Here is a 27,064-nt window from a genome sequence, read left to right as displayed (position 1 = left end):
AATCTTCCCTAGGGCAGGGAATTCTCTCGTGTTCCAGTGTCCTGGACTCAGTGCTTTCACCCTGGAGCCTCAGGCCCAACTTCCAGTCAGGGAACCAAGACCCTGCAAGTCACTCATCCTGGCAATAAAGGTGATTAAAAAAATTTTTTAAAAGATTAACAAAACCCCAGACAAATGGTAAAAAGTAAAATCAAACAAACAAAAACAGAAACAAGGAAACACACACACACACAAAAGAAACAGAGCCAAATAAAACAAAAAGCAAGAGAACAACAAGACAAACGAACCCAAGAACGAAATCAAACCATTAAAAAGAAAAGTGACAAAAACACAAAACCAGAAAACCAAACCAGAGCAGAGTGCCAATGGAAGAATGAAGCAAAGAAACAAAACAAAGCGACAAAAACGATTTAAAAAAAAAGGGGAAAGACAGAACAACAGAAAAGCAACATAGAAATAGAAATGTAAAAAAATAAAATAAAAAATATATTAAAGTAAAAGAAAGGGGAAAAAAAAAGACAAACAAGGCCCCAGACAAATGGTAAAAACAGAATCAAACAATCAACAACAGAAACAAGGAAACACACGCACATGCAAAAGAAACAAAATCAGAACCAAACAAAAACAGAAACAAAACAAAACAGAAACAAAAAAAGCAAGAGATCAGAGAAACTGAAGAACCTAAAAACGAAATCAAACAATTAGAATCAAAACTAACAAAAACACAAAACCTAAAAACAAAACCAAAGAAGTGTGCCAACTGAAGAATAAAGCAAAGAAACAGAACAAACCGATAAAAATAATTTTTAAAAAAGGGAAAAAACACAGAACAACAGAAAAGGAAAGTAGAAATGGAAATTCTTTTTAAAAATACAAAATATATGAAAGAAAAAGAAGGGAAAAAATGAGGGAAAAGAACACAGAACAACATAAAAGTGAAAACAGAAATATATAAAAAAATTTAGGGGCGTCTTTGGTGGCGCAGTGGTTGGGAATCTGCCTGCCAATGCAGGGGACACGGGTTCGAGCCCTGGTCTGGGAAGATCCCACATGCCGCGGAGCAACTAGGCCCGTGAGCCACAACTACTGAGCCTGTGCGTCTGGAGCCTGTGCTCCACAACAAGAGAGGCCACGATAGTGAGAGACCCGCGCACCGCGATGAAGAGTGGCCCCTGCTTGCCACAACTAGAGAAAGCCCTCGCACAGAAACGAAGACCCAACACAGCCAAAAATAAATAAATAAGTTAATTAATTAAAAAAAATTTTTTTTAAATGTTATAAAACGTGAAGACCACCCCCCAAAATAAACTAAAAAAAAAGCCAGAACCAAGAAGAGAATTAATCAAAACATAATAAAAGTAATAGTAATAATTATGTTTCCCTGGGATCTCAGCTGTTAATTGTCCTTGCACACGCCATGAGCCACAGCCCACCTCTGCCTCCCCAGGAGGCCCTCCTCTGCCTCTGGGCTGGTCTCTGGACCTGCTGTGGGCCCTGTGGGGACCACTCAGACTCTGATGTGGCCCAATTCCTGTGTGTGCTTGTCCCCAATGTCCACAGCTGCCAGAGATAGTCTGTTTTCATTTGTGGGAACACTCATTGTCTACTCAGATATTGGATAGACGTAGGGTCTAGCTGATCATGGGGATTTAATCTGCAGTTTGTATAGCTCATGGAAAGATTTTCAATCCTCTTTCTTAGTCGCCCCATCCCTGGGGTTCAGCTTTGGTTTTATCCCCACCTCTCTGTGTAGTCCACCCACAGGAGTCTGGTCTTGAGGATGTCTTGGAGCTCGTGGGTCTGCCCCAGTGAGGACCAGGTGCAGAGGTGGTATGACTGCTTGGATGGCAGGAGCCCTAGTGGTGCCAAATGTGCAGGGAAGCCAGTGACCATGGGCGCAAGAGATATGGCCCTAGTGAGGGCCTTTTCTGGCACCCGGCATAAGGCACGTGAGGGCTGACCCTGGCCGGGCTATTTTTGGTGCCCGGCAGCAGGCATGCGAGGGCCGGCCCTGAGAGGGCTTCTTTTATTGTCCACCAGCAGGTGCCAGCATGAGGGGAGAGAGAGGCTACAATAGTGGCTCCTCCCCCTGTGTGTGACTCAGCAGTAGCACCTGCTTCCATGGCAGTCCGGTCTTCCTCTGTAGGCATTCCCTGCTGCAGATTTCCTCCCTCCTGTCCCCTCAGTCTGTCTTCCCACAGCCAACAGCAGTTCTCGCCCCAGGCCTGTTCTCTAATCCCCATGCTCCAGCTCCCAGCCCCCTTGCACACCTGTGAACACACGTCCCAGTCCGGGGCACGTAGGGCCGCAGTACGCACTCTCTGTGTAGTTCTGACTCTGTTCCATCTGCCACAGATGAGCCGCTCACCCTCTTCCAACAGCCTTAAATGCTTCCCTTCTGTCCCAATTGATTTCCCTGTCAGAGAGGGGTTTCCCCGAATCTGGGAATCTCTCCTCTGCTTCAGCTTCCCAACCACGGGGTGCAGGTCCTGTCCCAATTCCTCTCCTCCTCCTTTTACCTTCTTTTTTTTGTCATATCCAGTTATGCAAGGATATTTATAGTCCTTTCTGTTGTCCAAGGTCTAGCATTCAGCCAGTGTTCTGTGAGAACTGTTGCATCTATAGTTGTATTCCTGATGCATCCGTGGAGAGAGAGATGAACTCCACCTCCTCCTACTCCTCTGCCATCTTAACTCATCATCCTATTAACCATTCTTAAATGCTCTGATAATTACTTACAAAGTTAGAAAAAATAACAGGTTTTGGTTTTCATCTTTCAAAGTACAGAGAAGGAAACAAGATTTGTGGGAGGACATGCCAGGCTGTGGAGAGTGCTTCCAACCAGGCACAGAAGGTGCTTTTGAACATATTTTGGAACTTTAATTTTCTGCATTAATCTACATAAGGAATTGATTTCAAAAGCAGCACAGGGGGACATGGCTGCATTTGATCTTAAAAGGGGCCAAATTTGGGGGGCCGATTTATGCTCCCGGCAATTTATTGCTTTAAAAAGTTGGCAGTAACTTGGGTTGAGAAATAAAAAGTGGGCCTTGGGGCAAATTTAATTGAAGAAAATGTCTGATGTATTTCAGAGGATTCTAAAGGCAACATCAAAAAAGTATTTTTAAAAGACACTAAGAGGTTGAATTGCCCAGATGGACAAATAGGTATGATAGCAACAGGCAGGTCTCCAGCAGGTGGAGGCAGTACAGCCCCATCCTCTGACCCTCCTCACTGTGCCCATGCTTGTGATGGGCATCCTTCTGCATGGATGCCTGCTTGTGATAGTCATCCTTCTAGCAGAACAAAACAGAACACAGCAGCCAACATTATGAGTATCTTAGTTTCTTATGTCCTGTAAGGCACTTGTTTGTCGAGGACCAAGAAATTTTGGCATTCTTTGTTCTGCTTCTTGCAAGGAAGAAAACTGTCTTCATTAATATCAAATTTATGCCCCAAGCTACAGTTCTCTTCTTTTTCTGTATATGTAATCTCCTAGCATGTCAACACTAAATCATAATGCCCTAATACACTTTCAAAAGCAACTAAACTCAATACACATATTTCCAACACTACAAACAACTCAATATAAGAAGCCATGACCAAATTCACATGTGCAAAGTTTACAGACAAAAACAGTGAGTTACAACCACCACTGGCCTGTTAGAGACTGTAAACTGATTCTGATTATGATATGCATAAGAGTTGGAAGTATCCAAATTTGAAAAAAATAAATGTATATTGGACTATAAAGTGCCATGTGTGTGGATTCAGGGAGAAAGAACTAATGTTAAAGGTGGTGAGTTTTCCACACTAATCTCAGGATTGTAGAGGAACATACTGACCACGTTGCCTCCTTAGAGATTTGACCATCAAGACATAATCGCTCTGATTCTAAAACATTTGCAAATGTAAACAATAGATATACAAAGTCTATTTATTTACTAATCTTGTTACAAAAAAAAACAAAAAAATGAAAACAAAAACTGTCCATTAAAATAATTTAATATGGCTTTTTCCCTCCAAATTAAGTGATTAACCACAAAACACTAGATAAATCATTCCTAATGTGTGTGAAAAGTATTCTTATATTTTCTATAATTTAAATCTTAAACTTCTCTCAGTTCCTTGAATTACTCAATTAAGTCAGCAAATTAACTTAAATTAGAGACTAATTGAAACAAAATCTGTCTGAAAAAAGTCAAGTAATAGGGCTTCCCTGGTGGCGCAGTGGTTGAGAATCTGCCTGCCAATGCAGGGGACACGGGTTCGAGCCCTGGTCTGGGAAGATCCCACATGCCACGGAGCAGCTGGGCCTGTGAGCCACAATTACTGAGCTTGCGCCTCTGGGGCCTGTGCTCCGCAACAAGAGAGGCCGTGATAGTGAGAGGCCCGCGCACCGCGATGAAGAGTGGCCCCCACTTGCCACAACTAGAGAAAGCCCTCGCACAGAGACGAAGACCCAACACAGCCATAAATAAATAAATAAATAAATAAAAATTAAAAAAGAAAAAAAAAAGTCAAGTAATAAAATCGGGATGAGGTCATTTCCTCAAGAATTCCCATAATTCTGTATTACTCTTTGTTGGAGAGGATGATGTCATCACCACATGGACTGTCAGTCCACACAGCAGGCATCAAGGGCGGGACAACTGTGGGAGAACACGTGGGAGGCAGGCCTTTCCCCAATGGACCCCTGAAGGGTGCATCACTTTTTATTTTAAAAGAGTAAACCTTGAACCCATACTGTTGTGTCCTGCTCAACAGTTCACAGGATCATACCACACTACACGTGTTACAGCTCACAAATGCACAGCAAATACGGCTCAAGATTAGAGATTATAGTCTTAACACCACAGATATTCAGTCAGCAGGAGAGAAACACTTTTGAAATTAAATATTGTTTTCAAAACGTTGATTTTAATTTTATTGTTATAGTATAAAAACAAGCAAAAATAAATGTAGGTCAACTTGATAGATGATTGTGTTTCTCAGTATTCTTTTTCTGTAAAAGGGCTCTAAGAGTTCTCTGTGTGTGATAATTAGATGTATGAAATGCACATCACCATAATAAATAAAGCAGTTTGGCATTATATTCACTATATTCATAAAAATGGTACATTTTATAAGGCATAAATTGTTATTTGATAATACTCCATAAAACTATTAATCATTAGGAGCTATAGGTTTTAACTTTCTTCCACACTTTACATGAAAAAGTCATGCAAAATGTGAGCATTTTTAGTCAAGTTAAAAATGTAATGGTTCACAAAAAATGAAGAATTTAAAATAACAGCAGCCTCGTGAAGCATTCCATCTAGAGCAAAGATTATTTCTTTGAGCAATTCACAATTAGTTGTGAATTTTTTATGAGCAAGTCATAATTAGTTACCACATCTGTAAAATAGAAGTTTTATGTATTCTGTGATTTCCAAGATTAGTCTCAGCTTAAGCATTCTGTGATTCTAAAAATTCAAGGGGGTACAATAATTTGCTAGTGAGACATGGTTTATTTCAATATGAATAATAGGTGGTTTTGTTGTTTAAAAGTCTTCCTATAAATTATGAAATTAAATCTCACACAAAAATTAGACACCATAAAATATTCTTGTTTCAGTAGTCATCATTATGAATCAAGTGTAAACTACTACTGTAATATTCAGCATAACATCACTCACACCATCACTTGGAGAGCTATCAGGACTTGAACTGCCAACACAACTTGGTCAGAGATATAGAGCTGCATTTTATTGAGAAGCAGATACTGAGTCTATCATGAGCTTTCTCATATCCAAAGAATAGACAAGCATTTTTCTGAGAAAAAGTATCAAGTTATGTAATATTTAAATATATGATTTAAAGAAGGAACCTGTACTCCATCTAGACTCTAACGGTTTAATTAACCAGGTTCCTTAAAAAAGACACAATACCCCATCATATTTCTACCATATTTCATTACTAAGTAAAACTTTTCATGTACATTTCCATGACAGCCCAATTTAATATTTTAAAACATAATTGTAAAGTAAATTTCATGAAACTTAAATTATAAATATATATCTATTGAATGTACCTATCTTGCAATAGTGTAAGTCTAGCTCAAAATAAACACAGAAACCCAAAACGTGTATGCCCAAAACACCTCATCTGAAAGTTAAATTTTATGGTTTGATGTGCTGTAACAGCTTATTCTGTTTGAAATAATTATAAACACAACCTTCTACTTAATTGTATTTACTAAACTTTATCATATTAGAAGACAATTGGTAAACTACAGCATTTATTTCTGTAATCTTTATTATTAGGATAATTATATGGTCTTTGCTTCGGATACACTCTTCAGAAAGTTAATTACCAGCTTAAATCTTTGAGTTTCCTTTTTTTTTTTGCTTAGTTAATTTACTTGGAAAAAAAAAAAGAAAGAAACTGCTTTCAACCATTGGAATTTATGAATATAAGTAATGAAACCATGCTATTGAAATGTTATATTTTATAATCATGATTCTGCTGATAAAAATATCACTTGATGACAAAGTGTCTAGTGAAAAAGTATTTTCAAGAAAATACTATCATAATCATTATATAAATGGACTCTGAATATAGAAGACTAGAGATTACAATCCAAGGGTCTAATAAAGACTATATTACCTTCCTAAATATAATAATTCTCTGCTGTTTGGCTAATGCTGTATATTGACAGTAGCATTAATTCTACTCCCTTTTGTAATAAGAATATGCATTTTAACATGAACCAAAACATTATTGAGTGTGCATATTTGAAAAATCAAATTGTCGAACTATTTACATGTTAAATAAATGATTAAAATATCTAGTTATGCTTCCCATATTCACAGAATAAAAATACAGCCATCAGTTGAAAATTATTGTACTTTCAAAGTGTTTTCCTTTTTCTATGTCAGCATCATATATTTGTATATATTAATAAAATGAAGCTTTACATTTATTTCATGAAAGACAATGAATAAAACATCGTCTTATTTTTATCAATTTTTTCTTAATTCTATGAGAACAAAGCATATATTGCAGTACCTTTGGATACTGTTTGACAGGAATCAATACCCTTTCTGAGAGCTTTATGTTTTTGTTGCTGATGACATCAAGATATTTCTTTTCTTCATCTTCCTTTTTTCCATCAGAACCTTGAAATTTTTCAATTTCTGAAAAAAATTCACAAGAAAAACATTAAATGAAATGAGAAGTCATCATAAATACACTAACTATTCTTATCACTCCCCTTCTTAAATAAGATTTTGAAGAACCTTTATAAAAGGACTGAAAGCTATGCTACTGTACTGTCTGTACAATGATCTATATCAACTAACACCAAAAAGCAATGACCGAAGATACGACTGTCTTCTGTGAAACAAAGGATGCATTTAATTAACTTTTAACATCTTCAAGCAAAATCTGAGAAAGAATATTCCCTTTCATTATTTAAAATATCTAAGCAAACATAAATTTCCTAGGAGCAATGAATAGAACAAATATATTTTAACGTTAAATGTTTTGTTTTTAGTCAGAATTGTTCCTAAGGAAAAATAATTGAAAATAGAAATCATCCATTATCTAAAACAGGGTAGTAGAGATAAACAGTATGCTATTTTATATTCTAACAAACTTAAATCCAATTAAAAAGGGGGGTCACAGAAAAGTCACATAAAGGATTAAATCTGTAAATGCTATCATTCATATTCATCAACATGAAATTACCTACATAGATGTTTAAGAGGAAATACTAATTTATCCTTATGAGAATCTTCCCAAAATGAATATTATTTATTTAGTTATTAATTTTTGTCTGCATTGGGTCTTCATTGCTGTGTGTGGGCTTTCTCTAGTTGTGGCGAATGGGGGCTACTCTTCATTGTGGTTCATGGGCTTCTCTTGTGGTGCACAGGCTTCTCTTGTTGCGGAGCATGGGCTCTAGGTGCGTGGGCTTCAGTAGTTGTGGCATACAGGCTCAGTAGTTGTGGCTTGTTGGCTCTAGAGTGCAGCCTCAGTAGTTCTGGTGCATGGGCTTAGTTGCTCTGTGGCATGTGGGATCTTCCCAGATGAGGGCTCTAACCCATGTCCCCTGCACTGGCAGGCAGATTCTTAACCACTGCACCACCAGGGAAGTCCTGAATATTTTTTAAGCAAATGTACACTATTTATCCTTCCTTCCTTTTTAAAATTAATTTATTTGCCACAGAAATACAAAGGATCATAAGAGACTACTACAAGCAACTATAGGCTAATAAAATGAACAACCTGGAAGAAATGGACAAATTCTTAGAAAGGTACAATCTCCCAAGACTGAATCCAGAAGAAATAGAAAAAATGAACAGAAATTGAATTCGTGATTAAAAAACTCTCGACAAACAAAAGTCCAGGACCAGATGGCTTCACAGGTGAAGTCTATGAAATATTGAGAGAAGAGCTAACACCCATCCTTCTGAAAGTATTCCAAAAAACTGCAGAGGAAGGAACACTCCCAAGCTCCATCACCGTGGTACCAAAACCAGACAAAGATACCACAAAAAAAGAAAATTATAGGCCAATATTACTGATGAACATGAAAATTCATCAACAAAATATTAGCAATCTGAATCCAACAAAACATTAAAAGGATCATACACCATGATCAAGTGCGATTTATCCTGGGGATGTGAGAATTTTTCAATATCCACAAATCAATCAGTGTGATACACCACATCAAGAAACTGAAGAGTAAAAATGATATGTTCATTTCAACAGATGCAAACAAGACTTTTGAAAAAATTCAACACCCATTTATGATAAAAACTCTCTAGAAAGTTATACAGGGAACATACCTCAACATAATAAAGGCCATATATGACAAGCCTATAGCTAACATCATACTCAATGGTGAAAAGCTGAAAGCAGTTCTTTTAGGATCAGGAACAAGACAAGGATGTCCACTCTTGTCACTTTTATTCAACATAGTCTTGGAAATCCTAGCCATGGAAATAATAGAAGAAAAAGAAATAAAAAGAATCCAAATTGGAAAAGATGAAGTGAAACTGTCACTGTTTGCAGATGACATGATACTATAAATAGAAAATCCTAAAGATGCTGCCAGAAAACTACTAGAACTCATCAATGAATTTGGTAAAGTTGCAGGATACAAAATTAATACACAGAAATCTTTTGCATTTCTATACACTAGCAATGAAAGATCAGAAAGAGAAATTCAAGAAACAATCCCATTTACCATCTAATCAAAAACAAAAAATACCTAGGAATAAACCTACCTAAGGAGACAAAAGACCTGTACTCCAAAAGCTATAAGATGCTGATGAAAGAAATAAAAGACAACACAAACAGATGAAAAGATATACCATGTTCTTGGATTGGAAGAACATGGTATTATTATATTGTCAAAATGACTATAATAGCCAAGGCAATGTACAGATTCAATGCAATCCCTATTGGTTTATCTTTGTCACTCTGTCATAGAAATAAATTAAATTTGTCTGACATTATTTGCTCTCTACAAAACTACCACTTAGGCATTTTTAGACATTTGAAATTTGATCACTTGATGATTAATTCCAACAACTTTTCCATCAAGAAATGGGGCTGGATGAAATACCATTTCCACTGCTTTTTCTGTTAATTTCTATACTTTCCTTTAAAAACTTCTTTTCTTTTTTTTTCTTTTAATTGGGGTATAGTTGCTTGACAATATTTTGTTAGTTTCTTCTGTATAGCGAAGTGAATCAGCTATATGCATACATATATCCCCTCCTTTTTGGATTTCCTTCCCATTTAGGTCACCACAGAACATCGAGTAGAGTTCGATGCTATACAGCATCATTCTCATTAGTTATCTAATTTATACATAGTAGTGTATATATGTCAATCCCAGTCCCCCAATGCATCCCATCCCCTTTTCCCCCTTGGAGTCCATACATTTGTTCTTTATGTCTGTGTCTCTATTTCTGCTTTGCAAACACGTTCATCTGTGCCATTTTTCTAGATTTCACATATATGCATTAATATACAATATTTGTCTTTTTGTGTCTGACTTACTTCACTCTGTATGACAGTCTCTAGGTCCATCCACGTCTCTACAAATGACCCAATTTTCTTCCTTTTAATGGCTGAGTAATTTTCCATTGTATATATGTACATCTTCTTTATCCATTCATCTGTGGATGGACATTTAAGTTGCTTCCATGTCCTATTGTAAATAGTGCTGCAATGAACACTGGGGTGCATGTGTCTTTTTGAATTATAGTTTTCTCAGGGTATATGCCCAGTAGTGGGATTGCTGGGTCATATGGTAGTTCTATTTTTAGTTTTTTAAGGAACCTCCATACTGTTCTCCATATTGGCTATATCAATTTACATTACCACCAACAGTGCAAGAGGGTTCCCTTTTCTCCATATCCTCTCCAGTATTTATTGTTTGTGAATATTTTGATGATGGCCATTCTGACCAGTGTGAAGCCATTGTAGTTCTGATTTACATTTCTCTAGTAATTAATGATGTTGAGCATCTTTTCATGTGCCTCTTGGCCATCTTTATGTTTTCCTTAAAATTTTTTATATTTATTTTGCCCTTCTGATAGTTTTCAGGGAATTATCTTGTCTTCCCTGATGTATCTATTAATATATGACTAATAGATCAGTCATTGCACTTCTCGACTGTATAGTCACAAAGTGGTATATACCAAACTTGCCTGGTTTTAAAACCATGGAAAATAATGCATTTTGTAAATTTTTAAAGTAATTCTTTTTTTACTTCATAATTAATACATATTCATTTTGTAATGTTCAGACAATATAGGTATCCATAAAGATGGAAAGGCACTGATTATCATCCGGCAATAACTGATCAGTTTTTTACAGAGATGTTGAGTCATTTTATATAGTTACTTTTTTATACAGTCTCTATTTAAATTTGGCTTCCATATTATTGGAAAAACATAATACATAAAAGAAAGCTTAATTTTGTTAAAAAATGTTAAACTACAAAGATTTTAATATTTTTGTTTTTCTTTCACTGTTTATGTGTTAAGATATAGACAGATAGATATTTAGATAGGTAGATAGATTCAAGGATTTATTTTAGCATTCACTAACTTAGTTTTAGTGGCTATCACCACAGTACACCATAGGATTATGTGGAGATTACAAGAGAGTTAAATGTTGGTATGCCTGTATGCACCTTGCACAACTTCACTCATTGGTTTAAGTCAGATGGAAGGTATAGTAAGAAGGTATTCTCTTTATTATGGTAAAAACTACATAACATTATTTATCATTTTAATCATTTTTAAGTGTATAGCTCAGTAATGATAAGTACATTCACATTATTGTGCAACAGATCTCCATAACTTCTTCATTTTACAAAACTAAAACTCTAGACAATTCATTAAGAAGACATAAAAATGATAAATATATATATATACCTAAAAAGGAGCACCAAAATATATAAACAATTATTAACAGACATAAAGGAAGAAATTGACAGCAACACAATAATAGTAAGGAAATTTAACACCCCACTTACATCAATGGATAGATCATCCAGACGGAAAGTCAACAAGGAAAGAGTGACCTTAGATGAAACATTAGACCCCATGGATTTGGTAGATTTGTACAGCACATTCCATCCAAATACAGCAGAATACACACTCTTGTCAAGGACACATGAAACTTTCTCAAGGATAGACCATATGCTGGGACTCAAAACAAGTCTCAATAAATTAAGGAGGACTGAAATCAGATCAAACTTCTTTTCCAATGAAAATGTTATGAAAGTACAAATCAACTACAAGAAGAAAACTGTAAAAATCACAAATATGTGGAGACTGAACAACATGCTACTGTACAACTACTGGGTCAATGAAGAAATCAAAGGAGAAATTAAAAAGTACCTGGAGACAAATGAAAATGAAAATGTGACATAACAAAAATCTATGAAATACAGAAAAGGTGTACTAAGAGGGAAGTTCACAGCAATACAGACCTACCTCAAAAAACAAGAAAGAGCTCAAAAAAACAATCTTTACACTTAAAGGAAATAAAAAAAGGAGAACACATGAAAAGATGCTCAACATCACTAATTATTAGAGAAATGTAAATCAAAACTACAGTGAAGTATCACCTCACACAGATCAGAATGGCCATCAACAAAAAATCACCATCTGCATTGACGACCATCCGCATCAACCACCTTTCACTTTTTCAGACATTGAGCCCAAACTACCTTTCTGAGTTCTAAAACTTCTGACTTGACATTTCCACCCTAAAATTTCCAAGACACTTGAAACTTTAACTGAATTCACCTTAACTCTAAAGCCTATTCTTTCTGGTCACCCTAGAACAAGAAGAACACGGATCTTAGCCATTACCCATGAGCTGCTGCCTGGCCCTCCTCACTGTGCAGGCAACAGTCGCCGAGTCCCCTTGGTCCCACTGGGGCCCCTCAACCCCAGCCTCCACTCAGGGGCTCTCCACTACTCCAGACCCTTTCCATCCACTTCCACCTGTGGCAGCAGACTTTAAACTAGTTTCCTTGAAGACCATGCATGACTTATCTTTCACATCCCAGCTAGCTTTTTAAAACATAGATCTGAGCCTTACACATTCCCCTTTTGTATAGCAGTATGGTATTTGTGTCATGTTTATTCCCTGGCTCTACTGAGCATTCAGATTTTCTTTGTTGGTTGAATGAGTGTCACTGCACTGACAAGTACCTGCTTCTTGCTGCCTGAAAGTTAAATTCTTAATTTTTTCCTGTCACTAGTAATCAATCAGCCATTCCTTTCTTGTCTCTGGCCACAGTCTAGTGTTGTCTCACAGCATTCCATCCTTGCTCAGACCCTAAGCAGACTGCATGCTTCCAAAGTCGTTAGTTTGCCACTCCTGATCCCTCCTGTGTCCTCTGATTGGTGGAGGGCTACTCTCTTGTTTTTAAAAGCTTGAACACTCATCTTGCATGACTATCCCATCCTGGGTCTCCCTTAACACTTTGTACTTTTTAAATACAGCACTTTTAATCACTTTGTACTGTTCTATTTACAACTGTTTGCCACCATTAAACTGTGACCTCCTTGAGGCCAGAGACCATATAACATTTATTATTATTTTTTATTCCCAGCACCCATTACAATAAACGATCAACTATAAACTCAAAATTGAACTACTCATCAGACTGTCCAAATAAGTTTTTCTAGAAAAAATGTCTCTTGGTATTTAAGTCAAAAACTTCATACAGTATATGTGCCTGTCAATAAAATGATTTTTAGATCATTGCTTACATGGGAAAACTCGTATTTATTTCCACAAAACACAACATTTTATAATTCATATTTATTCCCACAAAATGCAATACAATAATTTTTATAATCTGGAGTGGTTTTAATCTCATGTTTGAATGTACATGTTTGAAAGCCTAAGGGAAAAGGGACTGACATCTAAAGGATGGGATGAGCATTCAAAACAACTACTTTTTACACCCTTATTGTGTAGTAAACATTAGGTGATATTTTAAGCATTTTACAACCAAACATGATCTTGTTACTATATGTTGCTGTTTAGCTATAATTTTGGTTGTAGTTTAGAAAGTTGGCTGAAACTTTTGAGTTGACATGTAATGCATATAATTTTTCATATAAAAAAATATTGAAAAATAAGCTCTCAAGATGGTCTTTTTTACTCAATATATTTGATTTTTTTCCAGTGAATTACTAATGTTATGTGGGAGCAGTCTGAAGTCATTAATAATTTATTTCTGATTTTCTCATATTCATATTCAACTATATTTCTAAAGCTTGAGTAGAACATATGTCCTATGTTTGTGGGAAAAAATGAGAGACTTTACTCTTGCCAAAGGTATCTTGGGATACACCATCTTAATAAAAAGAAAACAACAAATTTAAAATCAGCTGCTCAAGCTGCACTGTTTGGTTCAAATTAAAATACTTTTTCTGAGCCTACTTTTACTGTGATAATTATCTAAATCAGAATATATTCACCATTTTGACTAATTTTACAGAAATACTACACCCAGGTGTGCTTAAATTGGTTTTCATTTATTTTCAAGATGTTTAAAAGCCTAATTACATCAGGCACTCCTTGTGTTTAATTTTCCTGAATTGAATAAAGGTGGGCTATTATTCACTGGAGTTAAAAATTCCTAACATGTCGACAGAAAAAAAGCATTTAAATAGAACTGAGTATGACCTGCTTCACATTCATCTGCTCCAGGGCACAGTTTCTTCATCCAATGCTTTCATCACTTAGCAAATGTTACAGAGAGTGTCTTACTGTGTGTAAGTCACTGGGAGAGAGAAGAAGTAACACTCTGTGCTCAAGTGCTAACTATCCAATGGCTTATGATTCCAAGTATCACAGTGAATATTTTATTTTATTGTTTTTCATACCATTCCTAATGTCTTACCTATATATTTCAATAAGCCATACTTATGTAAACCAAATTCAGAAGTTTATTAAATACATTTGCAGTATTTATGAATGGCACAAATAATAAACTGGGAACCGATCTTCCTTAGGAGCATTGATCTTGCTGAATAATATATGCAAATGGTACCCAATTATGACACTGGTATATAGAAGAAATTCCGAGATTCCATATATGCATATATATAAATATATATATGTATATACATATATATAAATATATATATATAAATATATATATATATACACACACATATATGTATATATATAAACCCCTACCTTGTTGGATTGTTTTGAAATTAGCTAGGATATAATTTATGGGCTTGGTGTTTGTGGTGATTTCCAATCTTTAGCAAAACTTTACCAACCTTTTCCCTTTACCCCAGTCATCTTTACCCAACTAATAAAGAGGGAAACTCCTATAATGAATCAAGGGTAAATAATCAAGGGCTATATTAGAAAATAAAATTTCTACAGTAGTTAAAGATAATGTTTTTTTTTAGCATCTTGGATCCATTCTACTTTCCATTTGTTCTTCCTATTCCTCTTTTTAGTTATCCCCATGCAGCTCTGATAAAACAGACTGGCCATATCTTATGAAGGGCCTCTGATCACCATGGCGTGGTGCTGAACAAATTCACACAAAGGCCTGTCTCTGGCTGCTCTTCTTTAGATGCAGTGAGAAAAGTTTTATTCTTTGAGTCTGCCTTCCTCTGCCTCTCCTCGCAAATAAAGCAGTAAATCCTTGAGGAATGAAACCATCCCTGGACCTAAAAGAAAGGGGCCAGTGTCTGGTTGCTACTCAGCCTGAATTTCATCTCAAGGTAGGCTTGATTCCATAGGTCTCACAAACGGCATAGCTTGTCATGATAAACTATAGAATTCTATCTCTATGGACTTGCCTCTTCTGAACTTTCCACACAAATGGAATCACACACCATGCGGCCTGTTGTGCCTCGCTTGTTTCACTTAGCATATCATTCTTGAGGTTCATTCATGTTGTAGCGTGTATCAGTACTTCATTCCTTTCTACAGCCAAATAATATTCTACTGTATGTATACATCTTACTTTTTTTACCCCATTCATCAGCTGATGGGAATTTAGGTTGTTTCTACATTTTTGATAAAATATCTAGTGTTGTTTTGAGCATTTGTGTACCAGTTTTTGTGTGGATATTTGCTTTTAGTTCTCTTGAATAGATTCCTAGGGGTGGAATTAACTCAGTCATACAGTTTCTATATGCTTAACATTCTGAACAATCGCCAAACTGCTTTCCAAAGTTACTGCATCATATTAACATCCAACACTTGTTATTGTCTATCTTATTTTAGCCATCGTAGTGTGTATGAAGTTGTATCTCATTCTGATTTTGATTTGCACTTTTAATAACTAACTATGTTGACATCTTTTAATGTGATTACTGGTAATTTGCATATATTCTATGGAGAAATGTGTACTCTAATCCATTGCCTATTTTTAATTAAATTAATAGTCTTTTCATATTGAGTTGTAAGGTTTCCTTACATTCTTGGATACACAGTAATTTGAAAATATTTTCTCCTATTCTGTGTTTTCTTTTCACTTCCTTGATGGTATCATTTGTACCACAGAAGTTTTAATTTTTATGTAGTCCAATTTTTCTCCTTTTTTGTCACCTAACTTTTATGTCATATCTAAGAAACGATTGCCTAACTAATGGTCAAAAAGATTTATTCCCATAGAATTTTATAATTTCAGTTCTTACATTTAGGTCTGTGATCTATGTTGAATTAATTTTCTGTATATGTTGTGAGGTAGGGGTCCAACTTCATTTTGCTGCATGTAGATATCCACTTGCCCCACCACCATTTATCAAAAGGACTATTGTTCCACACTGAATGTTCTTGGCACCCTTCTTAAGAATCTATAGTGTGAAGATCTATTTCTGCATTTTCAAATCTATTCTATTGATTTATCTGTCTATCCTTATGTCAATACCACATTGCCAATACTACGCTGTCTTGATTTCATCAGTTTGTAGTAAGTTTTGAAATCAGGAAGTATGAGTTTTCCAAATTTGTACATCTTTTTCATGACTGTTTTGGCTATTTAGGTCTCTTGGATTCCCATATGAATTTTTGGATTAGTTTGCCAGTGTATGAAAGAAAGCAGCTGGAATTTTGATAGGAATTGCAAAGAATTTGTATGTCAATCAAGGAATTTTGTCATCTTAATAATATTTAGTCTTTCAAATCACAGACATGGGATGCATTTCCCTATGTTTAGGTCTCCTTTAATGTCTTTCAAGAATGCTTTGTAATTTCATACATTCCTTAGACTTCTTTTGTCAAACTCAATCCTAAATAATTTATTCTGTAAATGGAATTATTTTCTTAATTTCATTTTGGATCATTCATCTCTGACACAGAAATACAATTTATTTGTGTATAATCTTGTGTCCTGTAACCTTGCTGTATTTTTTTAATCAGTTCTAATATTTTCGTGTAGATGCCTCAGGATTTTCTACATCAATTACATTTTGATATTTACATTCTCTTAACAATCTTTGTTTCCCACCACACATTCTTTAGAAGAGAGTATCACTACATTATTCTTCCAAATCAGTAACGTTTTTAATAAAATAAATTTAAGAAAGAAGACTGAATCAGAAATTTCTTAGTCACCAAAGTTCTCCCCTAGAAAAATAAATACATTTTGTTATAGAGCACATATTATATTTTTATCTAGTAAAATTGAAATTATTATTGTGAAATAATGACAGCACTCTGAAAATCTTTTCTGAGCTAAAGAAAGAAAAAATGCCCTTGGGCAATGGATATTCAATAAATCTTCACTGAATGAATATAAAAATGAATGGCATGTATAAAAATATATAAAGTGTGCACAGTCCAACTAAGAAAAATCCATGAATTCTCATCCCCAGAGGAAAGTCTTAGAACAGAAAAGGGTGCCTGAGCACTGATTCCCTGGTTTAGGCTGGACAGTACAGCCACTTAGCTCTATTTCATATGAACAAATTGGGGGGAAAAAGAACAGGACTGAACATTAGAAATTATTTTTAATTTAAATTAATGAAATAATTAGGAACAATGCTTTGCATGTTGTTGACTGTGTCTAAAAATATTACAACAGAGATCGAATAAGCATCTGTCATGGATTCTACAAAGTGATCTTCCATTCTAGGTAGGGGAGTGGACCAAGTGACCTCAAAGCTCCATGTAGGATCTATAATTATGTAAATAAAAAGAACTCAAGTCTTTAATGAAAAGTGAATATTGTTTTCATAAAATGAAATTTGGAACGTCTGTCTAGACCAACTCTTACCATTTGCAGGGCCTGTAGTAATTGTGCAAATAGGAGCCCTTATACCATAAGGCTAAATATTTAAAAGTTATAAACCAAGTTAACAAAGAGTTAAATAAAACAAGTTCTATTCTTCTACAATGACAAATAGCCTTCCAACTTAATATTGGTATTAGTATTCATTAGTTCCTAATCAGTAGACTTACACTTAGGTGAAAGACCTGATGGAATTTAGATGCCTCAGACTCCTTCAAGTTCTGTGCGAGAACAGATGGCATGGGAAGAGCCAGGTTACTCTCTGCTCTATCCAGTACCACAAGGTGAAGCCCACATCTGTGTGGACATCCATCCCACCCAACCAAATTGCACAGAGCCATATCTTAGAATTCTTTAGGTCTGGGGTGGGCACATCTGTGGTATGGTCTGTCCTTAGAAAGATGGACACTCAGCCCACACCACCAAGCTCCACCATACATCCTCTGCACACACTCTTTAGGCTCGGGGTATGCACCCAGTGGCGTGGTCTGTCTATGGGAAGAGAGACACCCAGCCCACACTACCAAGCTCCAGCCATACATCCCCTGAATGTAGCCATTCCTTGGAAACCTTCAGGCTAGATTTTCATACACTAGCAATGAGGTCTGCCCTCAGGAAGACAGTCCCAAGAAATATATTTAAATAGGCCCTAGAAGTGGGTATGGGGTCAAATGGGCAGGGATTTGGGTGTTTCAGGTGTGTCTAGAATATGTTCTAGAAAATGGGGGTGGGGGCGTCAGCTCTACATGGGCACAACAATTTGGTCCTATGAGGCTCCTTGCCACAGGGGGAGGTACAGCCAGAGGAGAACCACAGGGGGCTTCCACAGAGCAAAGCACTCAGAGCAGGGCCCCTCTGGCTCAGGGTTAATTAAGATGGAACCATGTTGGTCATTCTATAATCTACTTTGTCTTCTTGCATTTTACCAAGCAGGATAAAAATCACAATGACAAAAGAATTTGTACAATAATTAGAGCACCTACTTAAGCTTTTAATCTTATGAGAAAAATTCAAAACAAAGATTCAGAACATGAACATTTCAATCAAAAATAAGGTATTAGATGATAATAAATGAATTTGTCATATACAGGTAATTTCAAGGTCCCTTGGATATGTAAGCTAAATTGACAGTCTTATGTTTTCCCTAAAATGCCATCACAATTTGAGGCAAATGTGATAAAGATATACACCATAATATCAAGTTACAACTTATATACTCTATTGTGAACATAGATCAAACAGTATTTCTAAAAACCTGTATTTTCCTGTGGTACAGTCAAATCAGCATGAATTCTAACTGGTATCATACATAATACATGTCCAATCATTTACAGGAACTGTTCCTTAATATTACTCTGAGAACACTGCTTCTAAGAAAATGGGTCCAGAAGGAGTTTACTATTCTAGTAAGACATGTATAGCCAATTCGACTATTTATCACACTAAGCATTAAAAATGAGCTTTCTTGAGCCCCGTCTTTCAGACTAATAAACATGAAAGCAGGGCAGAAATAGAGACACAGATGTAGAGAACAAACATATGGACACCAAGGGGGGAAAGTAGTGGGGTGGTGGTGGTGGTGTGATGAATTGGGAGATTGGGATTGACATATATACACTAATATGTATAAAATGGATAACTAATAAGAACCTGCTGTATAAAAAATAAATAAAATAAAATTCAAAAAAAAAAAAAAGAAAAGAAAGCTCTCTAGTGTGTCTAGTAAGGACAAAGTACATGAATTTATAAATACAGATTTTAGAGTAGAGATAAAACTTCTAAAGCTTATATAAACAGATGAAAGAAGTTTATATAAAAATAGAACAGAAAAGGTATAATTAAAATGTGGCAGATGTGGCAGACTGTTGAAAGACATTTTGAAAGTTGTAAGAAAGGGTTGTGAATGTTAAGATGCTTAGAACAAAAGTGTGCAGTTCATATTAAAATGTCCAAGATACTTTAAGACACCACATAAATGGCATCTAGCTAGTATAAATAATAGAACACAATGAACTACACGTAGAAAAATTCATGCCTTTAACAAAACTGAATTAATTTTTGAATCAAACTTTCACTTTTGCTTTGGACAAATGGATTAGAAGAATAAAACATTTTATCCTATAACCTTAAAACACTAGTTACTATTATAAAGTCATTTGTGCTTTAACGCCTTAAGCTAGTGGAGAGAAGACTATTTCTATAAAAGACAGCCAATGTTCAGCAATATCAATGTTCACACATTTCAAAGTTATGCACTTTCATAAAATTAAAGACATAAATGTTTCAAGGATGTGTAATCTATCTTCTTGATTTTAGAAATATTTTTTCTTATAGATATCCAAGAAGTCATCTTTAAATAACCCTTTGGGTCAAAAACTCTACATAGTTACTTAAATGCACATGCAATAAGTATTTGTTATTTAAGATGTAGTTTTCCAGCAATATGTGAAAGTAACTTTACTTAAAAATAAATCCATACTAAGTAGTATAGGGCTTGTGTTTATTCCAATTATACACTTCACACTAGTACATGCATTTGATTATAGCTGGAAATACTATTATAATACAGTTATACCATTTCTCAAATATCAGTGAATAAGAATTTTGCCCTTAAATTTTCAGAAACTGTGTTCTTCAGATTCTCATACCAACTTTGACTAATAATTGACCACTCAATTCAACTTCATAATCTGTGGGTACCTCAAAAGCATAGAAATGTGGCAACTCCCCTGATCTTTTATCTCTTTATCCCTTTATATGAAAGGCATTACTCAGTCTTTCCAGTGTCTTTTCAAAATATTTTCAGGATACAAATATACATGCAAGTATATTCAAGTATGATATATCCATATTCAAGTATGAGATAAGAAGCGTTATGCTACATAATACAATCACAGATACATAGAAATAGATATATGATTGATACACAGACACATAATAGAGAGAGATGGATGGATGGATGGATGGACAGATGGCATTGTTTCCCTACTGACTTCCTGTCCTCACTTCATATGTAGACACACTGCTGTTGGTCTGTCTTCTCCACATCCAGACATGCAAGGCAGTGTGTTGGCATATGCACCATTTAACAAGTCAAGGCTATAAACTTCCACCTAATGATATTTAACTATGTATCCACCTACCCACACATACATAAAACATCTATACTATATATGTAATAAGTATGTTATCAGTAGAAAAAGAATAACATACAAGTAAGCAAAGCAGAATGGAAAAAGATTAAATAATCCCACAGTTGCTACAGTCAAACTTTTATCTATGCATCCGCATTTCAAACAAGATTTTGTATATTCAACAAACATTGACTATCTATTATGTGACAGACGTTGTTCAAGGTGATTGGGACATATCAGTGAATAAAAACAAATTAAAGGACTCTGTAAGCCATACTATAAATTTAGACTATCTAAATTTATATATATATATATATATATATATATATATATATATATATATAAACACGTTAATAACAAAAACTTAATTATTTTAAATGGCTAAACATAATGCCATCTCTATAGTCTGAGGAGCATTCCGTGCAAAGATTATTGTAAAAGACACTGGAGTTTCGACAGGAGGAAGTAGAAAAGGCAAAAAGTGTTTTCAACATCTCTCTCAGGGTAGGAAGAGCAAAAAGTGTTTTCAACACCTCTCACCCCTGCCACTCTCCTTTCCTGATATGTGAGAAAAAGTTAAAAGGGAAGATTTGAAGACAAGAGTCAAAGACAGAGTAAGACAGAGGCAGATCATGTATTTTGTGAAAGTGGATGAGCTTCATTTTTGGTGATTTACAGAGCATTCCTCAAAGTATGGTATAAGGTCTTACACACCCCATATGTACATGGAATGCATGTACATATACACACATTCACACACTCACTAACTACCACCATACCATCAGATACTGAGAATAGTATACAAAGTGCTATTTAGAGCTAATATCTCATAAGCAAGAAATATTGAAAATAGTTTGGCTTTTATTTATCTGTTAAGAAAAATTATTATCAAAGAACCTCAGACCACCCACTTTATTGGGTGGAATAGTAGAAAATAGAGATGATATTCCTAATAATTCTCTGGTTAAATAATAAATTCCTGATAAACACTTAACAGGTGCTAGTCACTATAGAAAACTTAAAGCATATTATTTTAGTATTCTTAAAATCATCAGCGAATAGATTATCTCTTTTCTAGAAATGTTATATTTCTTCACGTGCTTCCAATTAAGAAATATTCACAAGACAAATTACTTTATCAGAGAAACATGAACAGGCATGGTTAACTTAACACTGATCCACAAACAACAACATAATCACCGATTTTTTTTCAATGATTTTAAAGATGAGGTTAAGAAACTCTGCCAGAATTAGTCTCTAAAATAAAGACAGAGGAGAAAGTCAGAAACAGGTACAGGTCACAAAGTCACTGAACTTTTCTTAACAATACTCTAAAGCAGGGGTCCCCCAAACCCCAGTCCGCAGACTGGTACCAGTCCTCGGCCTGTTAGGAACCAGGCCACACAGCAGGAGGTGAGCGGTGGGAGAGCAAGCAAAGCTTCATCTCCCACTTCCCATCACTCGCATTACCGCCCAAACCATTCACCCACCTCCCCGGTCCATGGAAAAATTGTCTTCCATGAAACTGGTTCCTGGTGCCAAAAAAGGTTGGGGACCGCTGCTCTCAAGCACTACCAAGTTCCATCTACAATGAATACTCAAAAAAAACAAAAAACAAACAAAAAAAACACTTGCAAATTTCAAACCCAAACTAAATTCTTTCTCTCTTTCTCTAAATACACATATGCACAAACACACACAGTTCTAAAAGATACTCTTCAGTTTAACTCTTATATTGGGGTAACTCCAAAAAACAAACTTATGTCATAAATTAAGCATCTGAATCCTTGTAAACATCAGTTAGTTGTTATCAAAACAGATAATGTGTATTCCTCATCAAATAAAATCATCCCGGAACATTAAATTATTTTAAAAGAAAATACTATATATTGGGTTGGCCAAAAAGTGCCTTTGGTTCTAAAGTAAACATAAAAGACACATTTTTCATTTTCACCAAGAACTTTATTGAACAGCGTATTCACCCTTTTGCTCCACTAGCTTCTGCCATTTTTCAGGCAACTTCATAATTCCATCTTCCCAAAACTCTTTATCTTTTTGAGCAAAGAACTGTTCCAGTTGCCTTTTACAGTCTTCCCGGGAATTGAAATTCTTTCGATTAAGAGAATTTTGTAAAGACCTAAATAAATGGAAATTCGAAGGTGCAATGTCTGGTGAATATGGCAGATGCATCAGAACTTCCCAGCCAAGCTGTAACAGTTTTTGCTTGGTCATAAAGAAACATGCAGTATTATGTTATTCTGATGGAAGATTATGCATTTTCTGTTGACTAATTCCAGGTGCTTTTTGTCCCGTGCTGCTTTCAGTTGGTCTAACTGGGAGCAGTACTTGTTGGAATTAATTGTTTGATTTTCCTGAAGGAGCTCATAATAGAGGACTCCCTTCCAACCCAACCATATACACAGCATCACCTTCTTTGGATGAAGACTGGCTTTTGGTGTGGTTGGTGGTGGTTCATTTTGCTTGCCCCACGATCTCTTCTGTTCCACATTATTGTACAGTATCCACTTTTCATCACCCGTCATAATTTGTTTTAAAAACGGAACGTTTTCATTACATTTAAGTAGAGAATCACATGCAGAAATATGGTCAAGAAGTTTTTTTTCGCTTAACTTATGTAGAACCCAAACATCAAAGCGATTCACATAACCAAGCTGGTGCAAATGATTTTCAATGCTTGATTTGTACATTTTGAGTATGTTGGCTATCTCTTGCGTGGTATAACGCTGACTGTTCTCAATTAATGTCTCGATTTGATCACTATCAACTGTGGAGCATCGTTCAGCGAGAAATCTCCAGCACGAAACTTCGCAAACCACTTTTGACATGTTCGATCCGTCACAGCACCTTCTCCATATACTGCACAAACCTTTTTTGCATTTCAGTTGCATTTTTACCTTTCTTGAAATAATAAAGCATAATATGGTGAAAATGTTTTCTTCCATCTTCAACATTAAAATGGCTACACAAAAATTCACCAATTTTGATAAGTCTCTTTTTATATGCTTGCTGATATGACAGCTGTCACGTACAATCTAACAAAATTGTTTTGAATGAAGTTAAAAACAACTAAGTGCTACAAGAGCCATCTTACGGGAAAAAAACGAACAAACTTTTTGGCCAACCCAATATATAAAATTATCAAGGGAAGAACTGACCCTTGATAGAACAGATTTAATAGAATCATACAGAAAAAAGAAGCCAGATTGTAGTCATAATATTTCAGAGATGAAACGAGACTGGGAAATAATATCCTTTTTGTAATAGAAAATAAATGCCTTAAACTTCTTATTCTACTGCATGTGTGTTTGTTTTCATAAATAGGTTTTAGTCCAAGAGACACGAGTAATGATGAAACACTTTGGTATTTAATATAAGAATAAAATGTATTTAGAAAATAAGTATCAACTGTGAGATTCTGTCCACAGCAAACTGGACAGCCTTGCCTTCTATCCCTTGCAGATCTTTCTCTCTGAAAGCTCAAATTCTGTTTTTTGCCTTTTGATGTTTCACTTGTTTACTTTGAGATTTGATTTATACTGCAGAAAATGCATCCATGGCAAAATTTCCTTGTGCAAAAAATACTACTGTTGGACTGTTGATATGCTTTATTTTTTTAACTCCACTATATACATTTTATACCATTCTGCCACATGCAGAAAAGGATTATATATCACATTAGCAGCATCACTCATGATTATAGAAATGCAGGTATGAAAATTTAATATATTATGGGATCTTTTCATACCAAATAGGATTGTGACCTCCAGCAACATCTCCCCAACAATGGTTCCACAAACAACTGTGCCTTATTATTTGAAATTAACAGCCCTTGCCGTGACTATTTCCAATTTCATTCTGGCACTCTAGAAAGCTGTCATAATAGGACATTTCAGAGACTAAAACTTTCTGAAAATGGTAACTTAGGTAAATTATAAACCTATACAAATGTTGACTGGTGGTAATGGTTGGATAAGGTCATACAGAACAGTCCTCCCTCAGGTAACAAAAAATTAACCCTGAGCATAACAAAGAGAAGCAGCTAACTGAAGGCACTGAAGAAGGGCCAGAAGCACGCCTGGAAATGGTGACATCATTTTCACTCACATCCTTTTAACCAGAATTCATTCACAGGACTGCAGCTTATCTGAAAGGGAGATGCAGAAAGGTAGTTTTCTCTTTTTGTCTGAGTGCCCAGAAAGAGAAAACTGGCTGAGCAGCAAGTCTCTGCCACTCTCAGATTTCACCCACAGCAGCAAAATTTAGCTGGACAATAGGTACTGGTCACATATACTTTCCTCCCACCCCTCACAAATCACAATAATCAATTTCCACTTATTTTCATTCAGTTCCATTTCTTCCAAACTTGAAGGGCTTAAAGCTTTCATCACTTTCATCAACAACCCCCCAAATACTATTTTACCTTTAAATACCAAAAACCTTCAGAAAAGCTGACTTTCAAGTACTAGGATCACTGTACATAAAAACATCTACACTGCTACATAAAATATTCAATGACAATTTGGAATCATTCAACAAAATGTTGAACAATGTGATCAAGAATAAAGTTGAGTGATACTTCTAAATAAAACTATTGACACAATGATTTATTCTGTGGACCTTTAAAATCTCTCAACATATCTAATCTGTTTTATCATAAAACTTAAAATTCTTATGAAATACACAGAAATGTTTATATGTAATAAAAGCAGTAGATCATTTAACGGTTAGGAAACTAAAAGGGCTGAAAACACACCCTAAGCATTTAAAATCTATTTACTCAAAAGGTCTCTGGGAGACTGAAGTTCCGTAAATTACTATAATGATGCAGTGCAATGATGGTGGTCTTGGGAAGCAAAGCAAAAGTAACATAGCTAAGGCTTGATCTACTTTCTTCCAAGAATTTGAACATATTTCTTTTTCTTCCTTCTTTCCTTTTTCTTATTCAGCACTTGCAGTTTTTCTCCCAGTGGAAGAAGAGGAGATTTCAAGCAGAACAAAGCATATCTGAGTAGACTTAAAGCCTGGATTCCTAAGCCTTGGCCGGATATAAGAAGCCTGAAGTCTGCACCTGGACACATTTGTCCAGACAGCTTTAGTTTTTAGTCCCTGGAGAGCCAAGTGGTATTATTAAAATCAGGGACCTAAAACCTGTGACAGTGGTTATAAGGGCTGAAATCAAGAGTAGGTGGACTAACAGACTATGGAAACTATATGTCCTGAAGGTCTTCATATCTTCTCAAAAAGAGATCATCTGATTTAAAAAAAAATAAGGTGTCAAAGAACAAAATTTAAGACTATGTTCTTGTTATCTTCAACATCTCTCCTACACTGTTATTTATTCTGAACATGGAATCAATTCAAAGAGAATAATACACGTACTTAAATAATGCAGAAGAAGAAATGTTTCTATGCCTTTTTCAAAAGAGAGGTGAGACTCTCTCACAAACCTAACATCACATGCTAAATGATAGTGAGATTATTTTTGATCAATCAACCCTATATTCAAAGGAGCAGAAAAAAATAATGCTTAAAAAAATAAAGGAGCCTTTAATAACTGGTTTCTGGTTTTTATATTCAGAGGATTTTTTTAATTTTTGATGTCATGTCACATTATTCTCAATTAATATTTCTGACTTAGAAGTAAAATTTTAATATATTTAAATATTTATCGTGCACTTACTAAATCCCAGATGATGTGGTAGGCTCTGTGGATACACATATTAACAGTATTCAGTCTTTATTATTGAAGAGCTATTTCCAAACACATAATTGTAATACAATGTGGTAAATGTGATAAGAGGAATTAGTGAAGTACCAAGAGAGCAGAGAACAAAAAATGAGCTAGAGTATTTGGATATAGGCTCATAAGTAAAATGACATTTAAGTTACATTTTCTATAAGAGTGACCAACTAATGTCTTGATTAGACAGTTTGATTCTAAAAGAATGTGTCATATTGTCCAAAATATGTAACATGGAAATATAACTTGCTTCCCATAATCATAAGGACTTATTTTTTAAAAGCCGAAGGAAAAAAATATAGTAACATAGAAGCATAAAGTATCAAAATATAGAATCTGGAAAGTTTAAGTAAATGAAGTTTTAAAATGTAT

General features: G+C 35.2%; 1 protein-coding gene across 1 annotated transcript in view; it reads right to left on the bottom strand.

Moving 5' to 3' along the window:
* KHDRBS2 (KH RNA binding domain containing, signal transduction associated 2) overlaps positions 1–27,064 on the bottom strand; it is a 720,740-nt gene that overhangs the window by 607,907 nt on the left and 85,769 nt on the right. The window contains exon 2 of the mRNA XM_059937548.1: positions 7,051–7,178. Within this exon, the coding sequence (XP_059793531.1) occupies positions 7,051–7,178 (128 nt within the window). The remainder of the gene's footprint in view (positions 1–7,050; positions 7,179–27,064) is intronic.

This window comes from Balaenoptera ricei, chromosome 11 (assembly GCF_028023285.1).
Source record: "Balaenoptera ricei isolate mBalRic1 chromosome 11, mBalRic1.hap2, whole genome shotgun sequence".
NCBI classification, from domain to species: Eukaryota; Metazoa; Chordata; class Mammalia; order Artiodactyla; family Balaenopteridae; genus Balaenoptera; species Balaenoptera ricei.
The sequence above is the reverse complement of the archived record's forward strand: the minus strand, read 5'-3'. Positions and strand labels throughout refer to the sequence as shown.